Source organism: Pelobates fuscus, chromosome 3 (assembly GCF_036172605.1).
Source record: "Pelobates fuscus isolate aPelFus1 chromosome 3, aPelFus1.pri, whole genome shotgun sequence".
NCBI classification, from domain to species: Eukaryota; Metazoa; Chordata; class Amphibia; order Anura; family Pelobatidae; genus Pelobates; species Pelobates fuscus.
The window spans coordinates 277073113-277092524 of NC_086319.1; the positions used below are offsets into that span (position 1 = coordinate 277073113).

At 42.2% G+C, this 19412-nt stretch overlaps 2 protein-coding genes across 2 annotated transcripts; both read left to right on the forward strand.

Moving 5' to 3' along the window:
* Positions 1–947: 947 nt before the first annotated feature.
* On the forward strand, positions 948–4789 carry LOC134601133 (MAM domain-containing glycosylphosphatidylinositol anchor protein 1-like). The gene is made up of 4 exons (XM_063445566.1): positions 948–2379; positions 2461–2589; positions 3253–3374; positions 4647–4789. Exons 1-4 carry the CDS (start codon positions 1458–1460, stop codon positions 4725–4727), a joined length of 1254 nt encoding a protein of 417 aa, XP_063301636.1. The 5' UTR covers positions 948–1457; the 3' UTR covers positions 4728–4789.
* A 658-nt stretch (positions 4790–5447) lies between these two features.
* ADRA2B (adrenoceptor alpha 2B) lies at positions 5448–7630 on the forward strand. Its single transcript, XM_063445567.1, has one exon. It carries the CDS (start codon positions 5714–5716, stop codon positions 6944–6946), a length of 1233 nt encoding a protein of 410 aa, XP_063301637.1. The 5' UTR covers positions 5448–5713; the 3' UTR covers positions 6947–7630.
* Positions 7631–19412: the final 11782 nt, after the last annotated feature.

A 19412-nucleotide genomic window follows, 5' to 3' on the forward strand; every position in this document is an offset into this window, starting at 1 on the left:
CAACTCACACTAACTGGTCTGTAAACAAACCTACCAAAGAATATGAGGTAAGCATGACTCTAGCTCACACATCAAAACATAAACACACCTCATTAAAGGACTACTTTTCACCTCCTCACACAAGTGCCTCTGAACAAGTTTCTATTTCTCATACTACCCAGATTATGGTATCAAAATGGCTATCTAATGAACATGGAAAAAGGACTACTGCATCTGAAAAAGCTATATCTGATAACCTAGGCATTTTAGAAAAAAGTGGATTTACAGAATCTACACCAATGCAGACTGAAAATGCTTTCTCAGACTCTTTGCAAAATGCCAAACTGGGAATTCTAGAAGCGCACACTGTGGCTGACCTGACTTTCAAGCCAACTAGCACAGAAGCCCCTATGACACTGGCAGGTTCACAGAATGAGCCCCCATCACGAACCTTGTATGAGTTTATATCTACAAAAAATAATGGCTCTGCTGCTTCAAATAAGATTGAAACTTTAGCCTCTCAGAGTTTCACTGAAAGATCTACCCAGGAATCTTTGTTCAACATGATCACTGGTGGTGTTAAAATAGACAAAGCATCACCAGTGGTATCCATAAAATCACAAATATGGATGACCAGTGCAAGTATGGTCAGTTCTCACAGATCTACTCCACTAAATGCATCTGGGCAAGGATATCCTGAAGGTAATGAAGAGGTTACTACAATTGAGGAAGTAGTTATTTTAGAGCACAATGGCAATACAAGTTTTCCAATAATCTCCAACATAACGTCTTTAGAGGAATTGCCCACAGTGGCCCAAAAGCACTTGCAAACCCACAATGCTCCTGAAGTACCTATAACAGAAAAGTCAACACTGGTCACAGTAACCCCTTTCAAAAATATAGAGACAGAGGTACTGTCACACATATCAATATTGGGGCAAAGTACAACAAAAAATTATCAAGATGTTACAGAGGTTATCAAATCTGAATTAATATATAGAAGCCCAGCTGAGGGGGATACCTCTCACATCACTTTACTTAATGAAGATCTAACTGATTCTAAAACCCTTGAGTCAAAATTAGACACACAAACTCTACTCCCAATTACAGGTACAGAGCCAGAAATACAATCACACACACCAGTCTTGGGGCAAAGTACATCAAAAATTGATCAGGATATTACAGAGGGTAGCAAATTTGCATTAATATATATAAGCCCAACAGAGGGACTTACCTCTCATACCACTGTACTAAATGAACATCTAATTGATTCTGCAAACTTAGGCACAGGAACACTACTCCCAAATACAGGTACAAAGACAAAAGCACAATCACAAACACCATTCTTGGGGCAGAACACAGAGCCATTTGATATAGACAATGTAGGAAGACGTATAGCTACATTAATTTATGGGAGCCCAACTGATGGGTTTACCTCTCAAAACACTGTACTAAATAAACCCGTAACTAATTGCTCAATGAGGTTGGGAGAGTCAAAATTAATCACAGAAACACCGCTTAAACACATTGGTACAGAAGCAGAAGAACAGCTACACACGTCGTTCTTGAAGCAGAGCACAGCAACCTTTGAGGTTGATATACAAAGCGGCGTATCGTCACTATATGGGAGACCAGTTGAGGGGTTTACCTCTCAAACAACTGGGTTGATGAAGCATCTAATGTATTCCACAAACCAGGCAAAACTGGTCACAGAAACTCCTCTCACTATCCTGTCACAAGAAAACACATCTGCATCAACTGAGAAGGTCACCTTTCAAACATCTAGTGATATATTTTCTGGCCAGTCAGAAGATGAATGGGAAACATTCCGTAAGGATATTGAACATCTGAACCCAGAGTTCCTCAAGGCAGTTGGAAAAAGATCTTTGCCTGAGCGTTTGCCAGTGTCAAAATCTATTAAATCTAGCCCTCCCAAGATATCAAAGAGGCTGCATACTAGACCTCTACATGTAAATGTCAACTCCAGGAAGATCATATTGAAAGTTAACACACAATCTTTACTGCCAAGAACACATAAATTGAACTCTACCAGATTGCATATTTTACGGTCTTCAGGGAAGGATACTAGGTCAATAATAAATGCCTCACATAGCCTTACAATGTCAAATGAAGAATACACAATGAAAGGAGCTTCGTCTGTACTGGTTCCTCTACAAAGGAACTCTCTTGTGCTACCTCCACTCTATAATCTATTCTCTAAGCAATATAAACCTCAAAAAGTCTCTAATGGCAAGATCTCTCGACGTAGCCATGTTTGTGAGTTTGAGATGGGATTGTGTGGATGGAGGCAAACTTCTAATGATAATTTAAACTGGATCTTAACGCAGGGTAGGTGGAATCCTCCCAGTGAATTCCACATGCACTTGGACATACCAAGAGGTAACCTGTTTTTGTTTTTTTGTGTGTTGTAAAGACACAATCTAGGATGTTTTGGCATTACAAAACTTTTATATCTTACAGGTGCCTATCTATCCCTAAGAAATTTTACCACGCCACTTGTCCCAGGACAGAAAGCGCTACTCTTGAGTCCAATGGTAAATTCCACAAACTGCATCTCTTTCTGGTACAGCTCGTTAAAGCATACCATGGGTGAGTTCCTCTAAATAATGTTAGGTTATTCACTTAACATAAAATTGTGGAGATTTGACCATGGAATCTACAGTTCACAATGCAGTAAAGAACTTCACCAGTGTGGTCGTAGTGTTGACTGACCACGTTTTGTGTCAATCAGGTTTAGAACTTGCAAAGTAAACCAGGTTTAAAATAAAAATACTAAAAATTGAATTGCCCCTCACTAATGTAGAAGGCAATTTATTTGGTCGATTTTCTATTTAGAATATTGTCTTTTCTAGCTAGTCAACCAGAGTTCAAGACACGTGTTTTTCTGTTTAGTTTTTTTTTTTTGCAATTTGTCTTTGGTGAACCTCATAATGCTGAATGAGTGTACATTTTGTACCTAGTACAAAATGTTTCCACCTGATGAGCTATATAACATTTCTAGTTCAATACAGAAGTCTAAAGGGTGAAACCGTATTTATTGCAGCAATGATCCTAAAACGTGAATTGTGACCTTTATTCTCACATAACACTCTGTGTGAATAATTGTTTTTTTTTTTAAACCTTTTCATATGTTATCACTTTGAATTGTTTTGCAACTCTGCCATGTTAACATTTCCCCCATCCATTGTAATGCCACAAAGATAGCCAGTTCTTTACGTTAACACGCGCTTTGTCCTGCGTTCCTCATTCAAGGTACACTAAATGTTTACACAAGGCCAGGTCACACTCTGCTGTGGTCAGATGCTGGGCATAAGAAAATGGAATGGACAAAGGCAAAAATACAGTTATCACCCAGCAGACATATGATTTTACAGGTAAATACATTGTTTACAGAATATATTTTGTGCCTTAGAAAGCAGGGGTTTTATTCCGTTTTTTTTATTTTTAACAGATGTACAGGGAAATTAAAGTAGTCCTCATTGGCGTCGTTAGGGGGGGTTGAGGGGGCCATGGCACCCCTACATCATGCCGTGCCCCCCCTTGCACCCTCCAAATGCAGGCACTGTATCATGGGCAATGTTTTAGTTTCAACTGCCTCCCCTTCAGCCCATAATGGACAGAGGTAAAGGTGTGGGTGACTGCAACTGTGTGTGAGTGTGGCTGACCTCTGTGTTTTACTGTCTGCCTGTACATGACTGTTGGTTGTGCGACTGGCTGACCTGTGTTTGACGGTCTGCCTGTGTGTAATGGTGTGACTGTAACTGTGTGTATGACTGTCTGACCTCTGTATGGTTGTGTGCCTATGTGTGACTGTGACTGTGTGCGTGACTGTGTGTGTGACACTCTGCCTGTATGTGTGATTTTTCGCACAGGGCCCCTTAAGGCAAAGGCTGGACCTGGCTCCATCTATCCCAAAGTGCCCGCATGGACGTCCCCAGTGCTTCCTCCTGTTTTGGAGGAAGCAGTTTATGGACCTCCAAGGTGGGCGGCTGTGAGCACATCAGAGACGGCGAGGGAGCTGTAATCTTCCTGCTCCCTTGCGATTTGTGAGTGTGTAAGAGAATGTGACTGTCAGTGAGTGTTTGTCACATCAGTGAGAGTCTGTCTGTCAGTGACGTGTGTGTGACTGTCAGTGTGTATCTGCCAGTGGGTGTGTCTGTCAGCGAGTGTGTGTGTGTGACTTTCAGTGAGTGAACATGTGTGTTAAATGTGTGTGAGACAATGACTGTCAGGGAGTGTGTATCAGTAAGAGCATGTTGTCTGTTAGTTGGCCCATCCACACTGCCATCCTTACATCCTGCCCCCACACTGTCACCTTCCAACACACTGCACCCCATACTGTCAACTTCCAAGTTGCGAGCTGAACAGACAGTGCGGCTACATCTAAGGTGCGATACATTACCTACCTGGCTGAGTATGCAGTTTGCAGAGAGATACACACACACACACATTTTATAAATGCCCCTACTTTTGTCCATGGCCCACCATGTGCCCCCCCTAAAAATGAATCCTATAGATGCCACCGGTAGTCCTGCTGATTTAAGTTTTTATAATCTATTGACAATATAATATATATTGCATGTTTAGGAGGTGTGGATTGCTAGACTTTATTTATTTTTTATTTAATTTTTTTTCTGCCCTTCTAGGTAGTTTTGGAAGGAATTGCAGGCCCATCAACTGAGAGTAACCTAGTCATTGATAATTTGTATGCCGGTCAGTGCAGATGAACGAAGAATGTACTGTATATGCCTTAGTTCATTCATTCCATAATAAAATTTTAAGTAAATGATTTATTTGTAGTTTGCTGGGGGGAAACAAAACTATTCACAATTAGCCAGTAGAGGGAGCTATGGGTGCTGCTTTCGCTGTTCAAGGTACTGAAACATTTTTATCTTGTCTAGTTAATTTATAAACAGGGAATCAGTGTGTCTGCATTCTGAGGATTTGGGAGACGAATACGTGCATGTTCGGGGCTGTGTATTGTATTGATATAGATTTATATACAGGTTTTCTTGCTTAATGTAAACTTTTCCATGCTTGTAAGGAAGCTTCACATACAGACTGTCAAAGCCATGAGCTTTGATACTTGTTGCTGTTAATCCACCAGAGGCTGTTCTGTTAATGCAGTGTGTGTGAGACCAACTGGAACAGCTCTTTGGATGCTGGTATAATTGATAGTGATGTTGCTTTGCTCTGCTCTTGCAGGGCACAACTCTGCCTGAAATCAAAGCACAATACACTGCAGGTCTCAAGCAAGGCAGAGCTAAAGTTTAGAAATGAAGCTTTATGTGCTGAGAGCAAGCACAGTTTGCCATGGCTCCCCCTTCTCCGTGAAGGAGGCTGAGCTGTGGAGTGGCTGACATCACTCAGTGGGGCTGGTGAAAATAAATATGCAGTCCTTAAAAGCCGAACAGATCTCAATTTCCCACCTCAGGGAGAAGAGAATGACAAGATCCTGATCTAACTGCACACACCAGAAGGAATAATTAACCACCAGGGGGATTTCAGCAGCATTCAAAGACTGGAAAGTGTCAGATATCTAGACAGCCAAAGTCTGGACAAAATAAACTTTCTACAAGGAGTTCATGGAAATCTGAAGACGTGAAGAAGCAGATGTGATTTTTGGAGGCTGATGGGGTTGCCTTTACACTTCAAGGCAAAACAGATCCAGTAGTAGAACAGCTGCATCTGTTGAACTCTAAATTCATGAGCCATGGCTGGGCCCCTTTCCTACTCGTTGCAGGCCACTGCGGTAATTGCTGCGGTCATCACTTTTCTCACCCTTTTCACCATTTTTGGCAATGTGTTGGTAATTATTGCAGTGCTCACCAGTCGTTCCTTAAAAGCACCTCAAAATCTGTTCCTGGTGTCACTGGCTGCAGCTGACATCTTGGTAGCAACTCTCATAATTCCTTTCTCATTGGCCAATGAACTGATGGGCTACTGGTATTTTGGCAAGGTCTGGTGTGAGATGTACTTGGCACTAGATGTTCTTTTCTGCACTTCCTCAATAGTGCACTTATGTGCCATCAGCCTGGACAGGTACTGGTCAGTCAGTCAAGCTATTGAGTATAACTCAAAGAGAACACCTAAGAGGATAAAGTGCATTATCCTGATAGTGTGGACCCTAGCTGCCCTTATTTCCCTGCCTCCTCTCTTTTACAAGGGTAAGAAAAAGGACCCATCTAATGAAAAACCCCAGTGCATGCTGAACGAGGATCCCTGGTATATTCTTTCTTCCAGCATCTGTTCGTTCTTTGCACCATGCCTTATCATGATTCTTGTGTATCTCAGAATTTACCTTATTGCCAAACAAAGAAGCAGGAAAAGCACAGACAGCAGCAAGCCCACAGTGAGGACCTCTAGGTTTTTCACTTACACCATAGGACGCAGTGTAGAAAGTTCAATAGCACAAGCCCATACTTCTGGCGTCCCCAAAGCGGAGAATGGCACCACAAAGGAGGACATCCAGCATGGTGTACCGGTGTCCTCTCCTACACATGAAAATCACAAAGACCAGCACCCATGGCAACTCAAACCTGAGCAACCAAGTGCTCCAAATCAAACCAATGGTCATGGCCCAACCATGCTGGACACCTTGGCCACAGTAAAAGGTGTGGTGCTCTTGGCTAGCAAAAACAAAGAGTCTGTACAGGACTTGTCAAAGAAGAAAATTCACATTAATAGAGAAAAACGATTTACTTTTGTTCTTGCTGTTGTCATTGGAGTTTTTGTACTCTGCTGGTTCCCTTTTTTTTTCACCTACAGTCTAAGAGCCATCTGTCCTGATCGGTGTTACATTCCAGACAGCATGTTCCAGTTTTTCTTCTGGATAGGATATTGTAACAGTTCTCTCAACCCAGTTATATATACAATCTTCAACCAGGACTTCAGGAAGGCCTTTAGAAAAATCCTGTGCAGCCACTGGATACAAACAACTTGGTGACCAGCAAGAGATGAGCCATCAAAGAACTTCTTATTTATTTAGCCTGGACTTGCTCCATTTTTGTGTGTGAGTGAGAAGAAACTTTATAAAACTATTAACTTGGTGAAATCATTGTCTGCTGCTTTGTCTAATTTCTAATGCTGCTGAAAAATGTCTCGTACTCAAATATACTTTTTAACTCCTCAATTCTCGGTGGAATTTGGTTAACTCCAACTGTATTATTCCACTGATTCTATTTGTTTTTTTTATTTATTTTTTTGTTCTTTAAACTGTATGTGACTTTTCTAATTACATGATATGTAAATTTATGATCTGTCTGTTATCGGTCTGCAAACTGTAGTTCATTACAAAGGCAGAAAACACATCTTTGATCTTTCTCTATTTATTCTTTCCTGGATGCAGATGGACATGATTTGGTAAGGACTCTTACATTTACTGTGTTAATGCTGGACATCCAAAGAAATGACTTGCCGGCTTTAACTGGGTAATTCCATATTAGGGACAATTTAAACAAATAGAATATTTATGTATTTTTGTTCTTTATTGTATTGAGAATTAATAATATATCTCCATGGTAGCGTCTAAATGATGTGATTTTTTTTCTTTACATCCTTTCCAAATATAGCACACACCATTTACTATCTGGTGATATGGATGTATTATATTACATTGGTCACACAGTCAGAAAACTTAGTACCAATATTTATTTTTGCAGAACATTGGTGAGTCATTGTAACTAGACTGATACTCTTAAAACAGCAGTGTATGTGTATGTGTTTGTGTGTGTGTGTGTGTGTGTGTGTGTGTGTATATAAATGTGTGTTTTTTTAATATTATTTTTGATCTTGCTAATTGCTGTAAGGATTTATTTACTATACAGTGATTTATTGCAAATCGGGATCATTTCTTTACAAAGTTTAGGAAAAATAGCCAATTTGAATTCACTAAAATTGTTTAGTGAATAAAGCACATAGAAAGCCAGGCAAGAGTCTCTGTTCCTTAACCACATTTCTAGCTTCCCCTTAAATCATTTTTTAGGATTGCCTTCTAAACCGGTTTCCCTGAATTTTACATTAGCAATGCTCTTATTTAAGGTAGCATTTTCTCACTTGAATTTTGGAGCTCACTCCCTTGAATTTGAATTCTTTCCAAATAATGAAATAAACTTATAAATTCATTACTTTTAGTGTTTGTGATTTTTATATCCATGCCACTTGCTTACAATGCACATTTTTCTGTTTGTTCCCTTTAAGTGCCAAGTACATTTCATCTAAGAAGTTTTGAGGAATGTTTGTTTTAGGAAGGGTAAGGGTTAAGGATGATTCACTAACATTACATCAGTCTTTGTTTTTCACAATTTTAATAAAGTAATTTTGGTTTCATCCACAAAGGGTCATAGGGGAAGGCTGTGTTCCAACAGAGAGCATGGGAACTTTCTGTCTCTTCCCTAAAACTGAGCTGAGTAGCACGTCCGTGTGATTCATTGGACGGATAGGAGTACAAGATACAAGGCTGACAGTTTCACCTGCTCATCCAGGAAGTGTTTTCGTAATTAGTATTTATTCACAAAACTCCTTCAAATTGTAGAGAATTGAAATCTGGAAGTATTTTAGGATTAAATGGCTGATTGTGAAATTTTGTCGAACTTGGCTTTTTCTTTATTCTCAATTTTGTCATTCAGATTTCAGTTAACTTAAAGGACCACTATAGGCACCCAGACCACGTCAGCTCAATGAAGTGGTCTGGGTGCCAGGTCCATCTAGGGTTAACCCTGCCTGCTGTAAACATAGCAGTTTCAGAGAAACTGCTATGTTTACACTGCAGGGTTAATCCAGCCTCTAGTGGCTGTCTCATTGACAGCCGCTAGAGGCGGTTTCGCACTTCTCACTGTGATTTTCACAGTGAGAAGACGCCAGCGTCCATAGGAAAGCATTCTGAATGCGCAGCCAATGGCGTCCAAAGGAGGAGGAGAGTCCCCAGCGCCGAGGGAGCCCGGCGCTGTAGAAAGGTAAGTGTTTAACCCCTTCCTCCAACTTCAGCTCGGCGGGAGGGGGGCCATGAAGGTGGGGGCACTATAGTGCCAGGAAAACGAGTTTATTTTCCTGGCACTATAGTGGTCCTTTAATCAAAGATTAGTGAATAACCCTGATTTAGTGAAATGAGATACAGAATTACATTATATCATTCCTAAGCAATGATAAAGTGTGACTGAAACCTTTTTATGTTTTACATGTATCACCCAAAGTTTGTTTTAATGTAGAATATGCCATGTAGCCAGTCATTTACATATAGGCCTGCCTATTCTTCTTCAAAACTTTAAAAAGTCAAACCTAATCCTATATTTTATTTTTTTTTTGGGGGGGGGGCATCTGTTATAACTACATTATATTGATAAACAAGGAAGCTCTAATACTGCCCAATGACTGATATAAAGTGGCTGATATAAAATATTTTACCAGGAAGGATACATTGAGATTTCTCTCGTTTTAAAGTATGTCCTCGGCACTTATCTCGGTATGCACATGTACAACGTAGACAAACAGACTGTTTGCTGTCTGCATCTTGATTGACTTTCAAAAATGATTGAGTTTTAACATTGTTTGGCTTTAACACTTGTAATTATTAATACCCGGCAATGTCCATGCACACAGTTTACATTTTATGATGTGCACATTTAAGTGTAAGTGTGTAATAAGCATGACTGTATGCCAGTTTATGAATGATCTGTAAGAGGCCTGTGTTCATGGAATTGGATGGTGCTGGCTCAGACTGTATAGTATTAGTATGCTTTGTGTGGATTGAAACAGACCTGTGCTCAGAAAGTGAAGGCTAATCTTATAATGCTGCGTTTGTACTGTGCTTACCATGGTGCTTGGCTACCATCTGGGGTGGATGAGCAGTAGAGAGATGTACTTCAGACAGTCGTTGTGCTCAGGTTAGCCATCAGTTATTGGCGTAAGACCACTCACGTGAGCTGCAGAAGAGAAGAAAATTTAAGTATGTAAGTAAGTAAATCCGGCATCACAATATGAATGGGTGATCCTGTAGCCATGTCTTTTACCTAACTAGCCACTCTATCCTTTTACTCTGCTTCGCTTTGTAATGGCATTGGCTGACAAACATGGTATTAAATATTGTCTGCATGGCTACACTGCTAGAGTAAGAGTGGGTTAGAATACAGTCCTTTAGAGTGGGGGTAATGGCAACATGCTGCAGTGTGTTGCAAATTTAAAGGGACACTATAGTCACCTGAACAACTTCACCTTTAAGAGGTTGTTCAGGTGGGAACTATTGCTCCCTGCAGCCTTTCTGATGTAAACACTGTATTTTCTGAGAAAATACAGTGTTAACATTGAAAGCTAGGAACACCTCCAGTTGCAGTGAACCAGAGGGACTTCGAGTTGATGGAGGCATAAAATGCCTCCGTCCACTCAGATCTGCTATGCACGAGCATCCTGTGATTCAGTATCTCCTCCCACTGCAAGAAGACACTGAACTTTCCTCAGAGAGATTCATTAATTCAAACTATCTCTATGAGGAGATGCTGATTGGCCAGGGCTGTGTTTTAATCATGCTGGCTCTGCCCGTAATTTGCCTCCTTGTCAGTCTCAGCCAATCCTATGGGGAAGCACTGTGATTGGATCAGGCTATCGCATGGCAGCAGACTGCTAGTTTTTCCTGAGTCTAACAGCATGCAGATTTACAGCTTCTGGCTTGAATACAGTAAGATTTTTACTATATTTATGGAGGCATGAGGGTAGGTGGGCTAGATGGTAGTGTTAACAATATAGGGTCAGGAATACATGTAGTTGCACTGGTGACTATAGTGTCCCTTTAATTTGCAAGTCCTATATTTGACCCTGTAACTTTCCAAAACCTCATAAAACCTGTACATGAGGATACTGTTGTACTCATGGGACTTCACTGAACACAAATTAGTGTTTTAGAGCAGTGAAACGTATAATTACGGTGATATAATCCATTAAATTATTATTTTTTTGTGAAAAATGCAAAAAACTATTTTTAATTTTTTTTTTGCATTTTTGGCTACTGTAAACGACTGGATATAACCCATTTTGAATACCCTGGGTTGTCTACTCTTGCAAATGGTATGCCATGCTGGGGGGTAATTCTCCTTCCTGGACTGTCATACATTCTCAAAGGCAAACCAATCTGGCAAATTTCCAAAATACCATGGAACCTGCATCATTGCACTCGTGGGACATCACATCATAAAAATGTTTTATTGCTGTAAAAGCTAACTGTATGGACATTCACACTTAAAATGCAAGGGCGGGGCCTGACCGCCGACCGGATCAGACGCATGTCGTCTGAGCTCCTGCACCAGAACCGGAATATCGGTGCTAACGGCGATCCGATCACAGCTACAGCCCTAAATTTGGACCCACTTACCCATCCTGCGGAGAATCGCGGCCTGGACACGGCGCCCTAAGATGGCGGCCGACTGACTGCCTCGTGCACTAGGTAGTGAGGATCAGAGGCGACACAGCAGAGCAGGGGCAGATAACAGCCACTGGAACAGGCTCCTGACATCACCAGCACTACTTATACTATCCCATTGATTGAACAGGGGACAGAGAACAACCGGGACCCCCCCGGGCGCCCCTCTCACACCATCTCCTCATTCCTACTTACAAGGCCCTTCCGGGCTGAAGGCCACCGGGGACGCAATCCCGGAGCACCGGCCACTAACGTTGAAGACTCAACACCGCTGGCGGCGACAAACCGCAGGGACCGAGAAAGAAAACTGCGACCTCCTGCCTGAGGACTCAGCTACAAGGCCAAGAGGTGCAGGCCTACCAAACAGCCCGGGCTCTGGGGGGGGGGGGGAACTGCTTAGACGCTGCCCCCAGCCCTCACATCACCCCCTGAGCTGGATTCCGACACAGAGCATAAGAGGGACTGAGTCTTTGCTGCGCACTGGCGCAGACAGCCACAGTAAATAGGACTAAATATCCACTAATGACAATCTTGCTTTTGCTCCAGCCATGCACAGGGCCACCCTCATAGCGAACTGTGATACTTGCACCCTGAAACAGTGGAACTGCCCCGGACACACGTTAAAGCAATTGATTCAGAATGTTGGGTATACATGTGAATTAGCTGAGCGACTCACCAATAACCGACAGGTTTCGTACCAGTACACACATAGCATGCAACTGATACACGCATACAAATGAAAGGAGCAAAGCCACCTAACTACCCAGCAGACCACAAACATCCGCACACACTTACCGCACACACGGCAAGCCTATATGGGGGACACCAGACCAGACCCACATCTCTCACTAGTGGAAACCGCAGGGTGGAGGCCATGGCTCCCTGAGCCTGCCGCTAAGCAATACGACCTAAGCACTTCTACCAAACACCCAAATATGAGCATAATGTTTAAGCGCACTGTGATAGCTGGTATACCTAGCCTAACATACTCATATCTACAGATAAACCACTGAGGCGTCTTAGATTGTCGACTACGTGTAATGGCATACTTAATGTAATTTCTACTGCATGTCATGACCACTTAGACCAGCAGTTACTGTGTATAAAATGTATGCCTCTCACTTAGCATGTCTCCCGCGTAGTTATGCATGGTCAAGCAAAACCAGGTCCACGTCTAGACCTTAAAGCGAGGACACTACGTAAATCTCAAGCTACTGTTATAAATCGAATGTTATCTTTCATGTAATATCAAAAAAAAAAGTGCATTGTCTATTTACTACCCACTGTAACTAATGTCTAGTAATCAACGTATGGATTGCCGTTGGGGTACCATATGCAAGCCTGTAACCATTATAAGCACTGCAAAAATAAAGAATTAAAAAAAAAAATGCAATGCAAAACATGGAAGATAATTTCTTAATTTCTCATATTATTTTTAGACTTTATTCATATTAAACTGTTCCACATATAGTTGATGTGAAATGAAAGCCCTATTTTTCTTGAACAAAATGATGATATAGAAGTGTGGGTACACTTAATATGATGGAGGTAAATTATGGTTGAACAAACAGCTCAAATTCTAGATTTTGTTTTGGTTCAGAACTTGAACTTTTGCCTCTATCCGTAAAGGGTTAACTACGAAATGGCAGATACATGCCAAAACTGTTTTATTAAGTGGAGTTGTTTTGCTGCCTATACCTTTCCTTTAAGATTTACAGGCTGCGCCCCTCCAGAAAAATTAACGTAGAACCAGTTAACAGGGCTATTCACTAACTTTAACAAATTAAAGCAGAATCGCAACAGTGATGTCACTTTAGCAGAGGTTTTTTTTTTTTTCTTTTTCAAATAAACTAGTTATGCCTTAATTTTAGCATTTGGAGTTAGTGAGCTAAAATGGAGGTTTAATAGATGATCTTGCTTATGTAAGATACACTGCCTAACATGTGTGCCTGCGCCTTTTAGGGAGCAATAAATTTGTGTACCAGAGGAATCTATATGCTCTATTTAAAAAAATAAAATACAAATTCTTCATAATTCTGAGGTAGATGAAATAAGTACCTATAAATTGGGTTATAGTAATAACCCCTCGATATTGGGCAAACATAACATCCCCAGGATGCACTTGGAATGTACCTTAACTGGTTTATTTGTCGTTATTATTATATACAGTCATAGTGATAGATGGGGATGTGGTCAAGAAAAAATGTTTTGATCTAGTTAACCAATCTTCAATCACCTCCAGAGTTTAGGAAACTGCCTACAACCTTTTAAACTGTTGGCATTGCACTCTGCCACCAATAGGGGATAGACCCTCTCCATCAATGATAGTAATTCTTCTTCATGTCCCCATTCTGGACCGACATTGATAAAATTCATACTGAGTTAGACTTGCACATCAACCAAATTATAAAAGCTCCATCAAGGTTAAACTGCTACTCCACCCCTTTTTCCTTTTTAAAATTATTGTATTTTTGTATATAGCATTCCTTCATTAAGGGCTATCATAAGTATTTTTGATAAATATAGCAGCTGATGTCTACAGTCTTTCAGGCCCGTCATTTCCTGTAACATTGATACGGCCCACCCCTACCATCGCCCCAAAAAATCTTGTGCCTTCCGAGATTTTTATTTAAGTAATTTAGGAGAACTGTGTAAAAGCTAATTCAGTTCAAATAATGAATCCTGCATCAGGGAGGGGTAACAGGGCCAGTGAGAAACAGAGGAGATTTTGAATTAAATTGGTTGGATGCAAGTGACTGTAAGTTGATATATTCATGAAAATCTCACACTAAGTGCTGTTATAATATAAATCTATGCACCACAATGTTCGAAAGAAGCACTACACTCTTGTTAGGCTCTGCATTAACTTCAAAACTCCTCCACAGTCATCACATGCTCTTCACGCAGTCATACTTTTATGTGTTTTGTGCAAGTACTTTGGAAAGAACATTGCACATTAGCTTCCTTGATGATCCTGATTACTTTGCATAATGAAATGTTAATCAACGTAATATTTATATTAAACAAAATCAGTTTTTTCACACAGTGTTGCGTGAGCGGTGGTTCGTACAGAAGTACCATACAGCAACTTGGGATTTAAATAGCAGTATATAAATTAGAATGTGATACTGACTCTTCTTCAGTGCATTTGTACTTGGATTTTCAGTGTCTCAATGCCCTAAATAAACAGAGGGTGTATACGTGCTTATATAAGTTTTTCTTGCAAATGTCTGGTTTGTTAGCCCCAAGATACTGCCAACTGGATCATAGAATGCTTGGGAAAAATATTCTGACACTTTCAGAATTTGTAATATATCAAAAAAGTAAGATGGGTTTCTGGTTGTTACTTCAAGCAATGAAATCTATAATTAAACAAGGGTCACTCAGGTGCAATCTGAATTTATTGTAGCAGAGTTCCTGTACGCAGCCTGAGTATCTCCGTCAACCTCTATCCTTGTTCCCGCAGAATAGAGTGCGTATAGCGAGTCTCTCTAGCAGCAGCTGAGACTTGATAAAAGGTGAAGCCAAGTATATTTTATTGGACACACACATCCACAAGGGGATTGCACTCAGGAATCCAAAGAGATCTATGATGTGCTCGGTACTTAAATCCAGCTGCTTGCATACAATTCACCCAAGAAAGGGCAAGCACGCTGGAGTCTTCTCCAATAAACCTTAGCTTTTGTCAACGATTCTGTTTTGATTTAAAACTTTGTCTGTTCTGAGGAACGTTTTGAATCGAAACTGAAACATTGACAAATATAAGTTGTTTTATTGAACAAGTTCCTAGAATGCTTGCCTCTTCTTTGAATTATTTACATAACAAAATGTTTATTCACCCTCCAGGTGGTGATTAAAGGGAATCTCCAGTGCCAGGCACTGGAGGGCCCCTCTCCCTCCCACCCACCAATCCCCAGGTACTGAAGGGGTGAAAACCCCTTCAGTCACTTACCTGAGGCAGCGGCGACGTCCCTCGCCGCTGTCTCCTCCTCCTCTCCATTGCGTCGGCCGGTGGGCGAGACTGATCCCGCCCACTGGCCGAGGAGACCTAATGCGCATGCATGGCAATGCCGCGCATGCGCATTAGGTCTCACCACAGGAAAGCATTGAAAACTAATTTCAATGCTTTCTTATGGGGATTTGAGCGACGCTGGAGGTCCTCACACAGCGTGAGGACGTCCAGCGACGCTCTAGCACAGGTTTCCTGTGCTATAGAGCAGGAAGTGACCTCTAGTGGCTGTCTAGTAGACAGCCACAAGAGGTGGAATTAACCCTGCAAGGTAATTATTGCAGTTTATAAAAAAACTGCAATAATTACACTTGCAGGGTTAAGAGTAGTGGGAGTTGGCACCCAGACCACTCCAATGGGCAGAAGTGGTCTGGGTGCCTGGAGTGTCCCTTTAACAACACAGAGTTCTCTTTAGAGTGCCACCATGTCTGGTCTTATAAGTCAATCCTCCGCTGAGTCCTCTCAAGACAGGGCTCTGGAAGAGGCCTTACCAACTCTCCCAAAGCATGGGACCTAGCAAATTAGGTATCCCCAGACAGCTTGCCCCTTTAGCTACCTTAAGTCTAATGTCTGATCACCACCTGGTTGAAGGATTGCCAGGTCGTGGCTGACTCTCAATCTGAGATAGAGTTCCAGACAGTTGGGTTGGTCTCTCCGGTGTTCCTCAAGCTTAAGCTTGGGTGTTCTAGCACCACCAGGTGCCCAGAATCAGGACTGTCAGCTAGGCTGTATCTGCTAGGCCAAGTTCAGAGCACTTTGGTGGGGTAATAATTACCAGATGTTATTTTATTAAGAACACTGAAGCTCTTATTAGGCTTATCTCTTTCTTTTATTCCTCAGCAGCAAAGAAAGCTAAGGTATGCATAGTAGAAAAATAAACAAATACCCTCACAGGGTTAATAATTACATCACTATATCCTAGCCTATGGGAACAGTCCACACATCATATACTCCCATGTGACCCCCATCTATTCCTCTATCCTGTTGATGCCGAAGCTAATAATCAATGACAACAAAAACAAAACAAATTAACGTAATCAAACACAAACAGACGGACAGCCAAAATCTTGGAGACGAATCCTTCCGAGGGAGATGGATCTTCGGGAACTGAACTGAAATCGTCGGTGTTGCCGGGAAGTGTCATAACAGTTCAGGCTGGAAAGAACAGAGAGAACAAATGGTAAAATATGTTCCCACAGATTATCGTTTATATTATCATAATATTGAATGCTATCAAACCATATACTCAGTTATATTTAAACAAAGCATATAGTAAGTAACCATCTCTAGGATCATAAGAGCAAACAACAGAGACAACAATGCATCCATTTCCAATCAATACTCATTACGTACCTGGGTTGGGATACAAAAAAAATCTGTACTGGGTGGGCTAATACTCGCCTCTGTGTCCTTAATAAAATCATGACTTTACATCATGTAATTAGTCAAATCTGGTAATTTTATTAAAAGGACACAGAGACTCTTATTAGGCTAGTTCAAAGCTGTGAAATAACCATAGATGAAACGTGTTCTGTAGGTCGAAAGTAATATTCCTTAAAACGTAGATTCACGAGAACAATCTGCTGTTCTAAGAAGATCTTCTAATTTACAGCCAAAATTGAAAACCTTTGAAGCCATGACTCCTCTAGTAGAGCGTGCACCATACACAGATGTATCTATGTGGGCTGAAGCCATCATCCATTTCACCCAGCGGGCTAGCGTCACTGTAGATACAGGGTGATGAGGCATTTTGGTAGACAAAAACAACTCCTGATATATTGGACTCCTGAATCCCAGAATTCGTTTTTTGTATTCCTGTAAACAAGCCACTGGGCAGAGTTTAACATTATGTGGAAACGAAGGATAGGAAACCAAGGTAATCAATGACTTTGTACGTCTGGTATTGTTGACGGAAACTCCTGTAGGGGTAAAGGAGCGTGCGTCTGTGTCCAGTGCTTGAACATCTGAAACCCGTTCTCAAGATATCAGACAGAGAAGCATGGCCAATTTTGCTGACAGCTCCTTCATTCCGTGGCCAAGATTCCAATAAGTTGAGGACCAGATTCACATCCCACAATGATGTGTATCGAGGTTAAGGTGGTCGAGCAAATGTAATACCTTGTAGGAGTCAACACACCAACAGCTGTTGACCAGCCGGAGACCCATCTAGTCCGCGATGGCCAGCAGAGATCACCAATCTATAGACATTAATGGTGCGGTAAGCCAATCCCTGGTTATACAGATTGGTAAGGAAACGTAACAGGTAATTCACAGGAGCACATACGGGATCCACCCGTTGTTCCATGCACCAACTACTCCATCCGTTCCAGGCATAGTTGTATGATCGTCTTGTTCCAGGGGCCCATGCTCCTGCCAGTAGGTCGAGAGTTTCTTGTGGAACATCTGGTACAACCCAGGGTACCTGGAAAGGAGCCACGCTAAGAGTCTGAGGTGTCCCTGAATCAGAAGGGGTTGTGGATTGCCCTTGGGATCCAGTAAAAGGTGTGAGGCATCGGGTAGTAGTCTTGGAAGATCGATGGACATCTCCAGGAGTGAAGGAAACCAAGGTTGAGCAGTCCAGAACAGAGTTATGAGGACCAGCGCCATTTGAGAGTGCCTTAGGTGTACTAATGTCCGAGCCATGAGGGAGAAAGGAGGAAATGCATACAATTGACTTTTCGGTCATTGTTGGAGGAAGGCATCCGCCGCTATGGTGTCTGGGTCCGGCCTCCAACTGAAGAACGTTGGTAGTTGGGAGTTCAAGCAGACGCGAAAAGGTCGATGTACATCGGGCCCCAGAGCGTTTGAAGTCGTAGGAATGTTTCGCGATCCAATCGTTAATCGCTGGTGTCTCGTAGATGTCTGGAGTTCCAGTCCGCTACTATATTGGACAGGCCGGGAATGTATTCTGCTTGGACTGATATATTGCGATCCAGGCAGTATTGCCAAAACTCCTTGGCCAGGTCCGTCAGGATTCTGGATTTCGTGCCACTGAGGTGGTTGATGTAACAAACTGCAGATATATTGTCCATTCGCAGAACAATCGAGCAGTTGGTCGCGGCCCCGAGGAGGCTCTTTAGGGCAAATGGCCCTGCCATGAGTTCCAGGCCATTGATGTGCAGTTCTTTTTCTGAGTAGGTGTCAGGGTACCTGTGGTCTCTACCTCCGAAAGAGGTAGAGACTTGGCCGTTCCTCCATCCGGACGGTCTGATGCCTCCCTTCCTCGCGGTCTATCCGGTCATGCAAGGCCGGCCGCGAGGGAGTGTCGGCCTTTTACAGCATCACGTCCGGAAGTCGACGTCAGGACACTCCCCGGAACGACCTGTCAGTAAAGTGCTGCAGGACCAATCAAGACGCCTCGAAGGCGTGGTTACTTTTCTGAACAGGGTATTTAACGGAGCTTCTTTCATTAGCTCATTGCCCTGTCGTGGTTCTAGCTTGTTCTAGTCACTCAGTGCTTGTTTTCTACTTATCCCTTTTGGTTTTGACCCGGCTTGTTTATTCTACTCTGCTTACCTCGGTACCCTTGATTCGGCTTGTCTCTCGCTCACCTGTCTTCTGTTACCCTCGACCTCGGCTTGTCTTTGACCATTCTCTACAGTACTACTTACGTTAGTCCGGCCATTCTAAGGTCCGGTATACGTATCTGGCTACTGTTTGTACGCTGCGTGTTGGATCCCTGTCCCGATCCTGACAGTAGGACAATATTCCTCCAGTGGAGATAGGACCGTAGAGTGCTCCCCAACCGTGCATACTCGCATTGGACTCTATGATGAAGTCCTGGGCAGTTCCGAAGATCGCTCTGCCATTCCACACTTGCAACCAACCAGGCGAGTTCCTGTTTGGCTGCATAAACGAGTAGAACGGAGTCGGAGTATGAGTGACCCAAACGTAAATGTGTGGCTTTCTGCCATTGTAGGGCCCTGTAGTGAAAAGGTCCCGGGAAAATCACCTGAATGGAGGCTGATTATCCTGGCTAGCTGCCGTAAGGTTAAA

Excerpts from the sequence above, each read along its gene's own strand:
- LOC134601133 (XM_063445566.1), top strand. The coding sequence starts at position 1,458 with ATGAGGTTGGGAGAGTCAAAATTAATCACAGAAACACCGCTTAAACAC. Across the intron at positions 2,590-3,252 it reads CTCGTTAAAGCATACCATGG|GTACACTAAATGTTTACACA; the intron begins GTGAGTTCCTCT and ends TCCTCATTCAAG. Across the intron at positions 3,375-4,646 it reads GCAGACATATGATTTTACAG|GTAGTTTTGGAAGGAATTGC; the intron begins GTAAATACATTG and ends CTGCCCTTCTAG.
- ADRA2B (XM_063445567.1), top strand. The coding sequence starts at position 5,714 with ATGGCTGGGCCCCTTTCCTACTCGTTGCAGGCCACTGCGGTAATTGCT.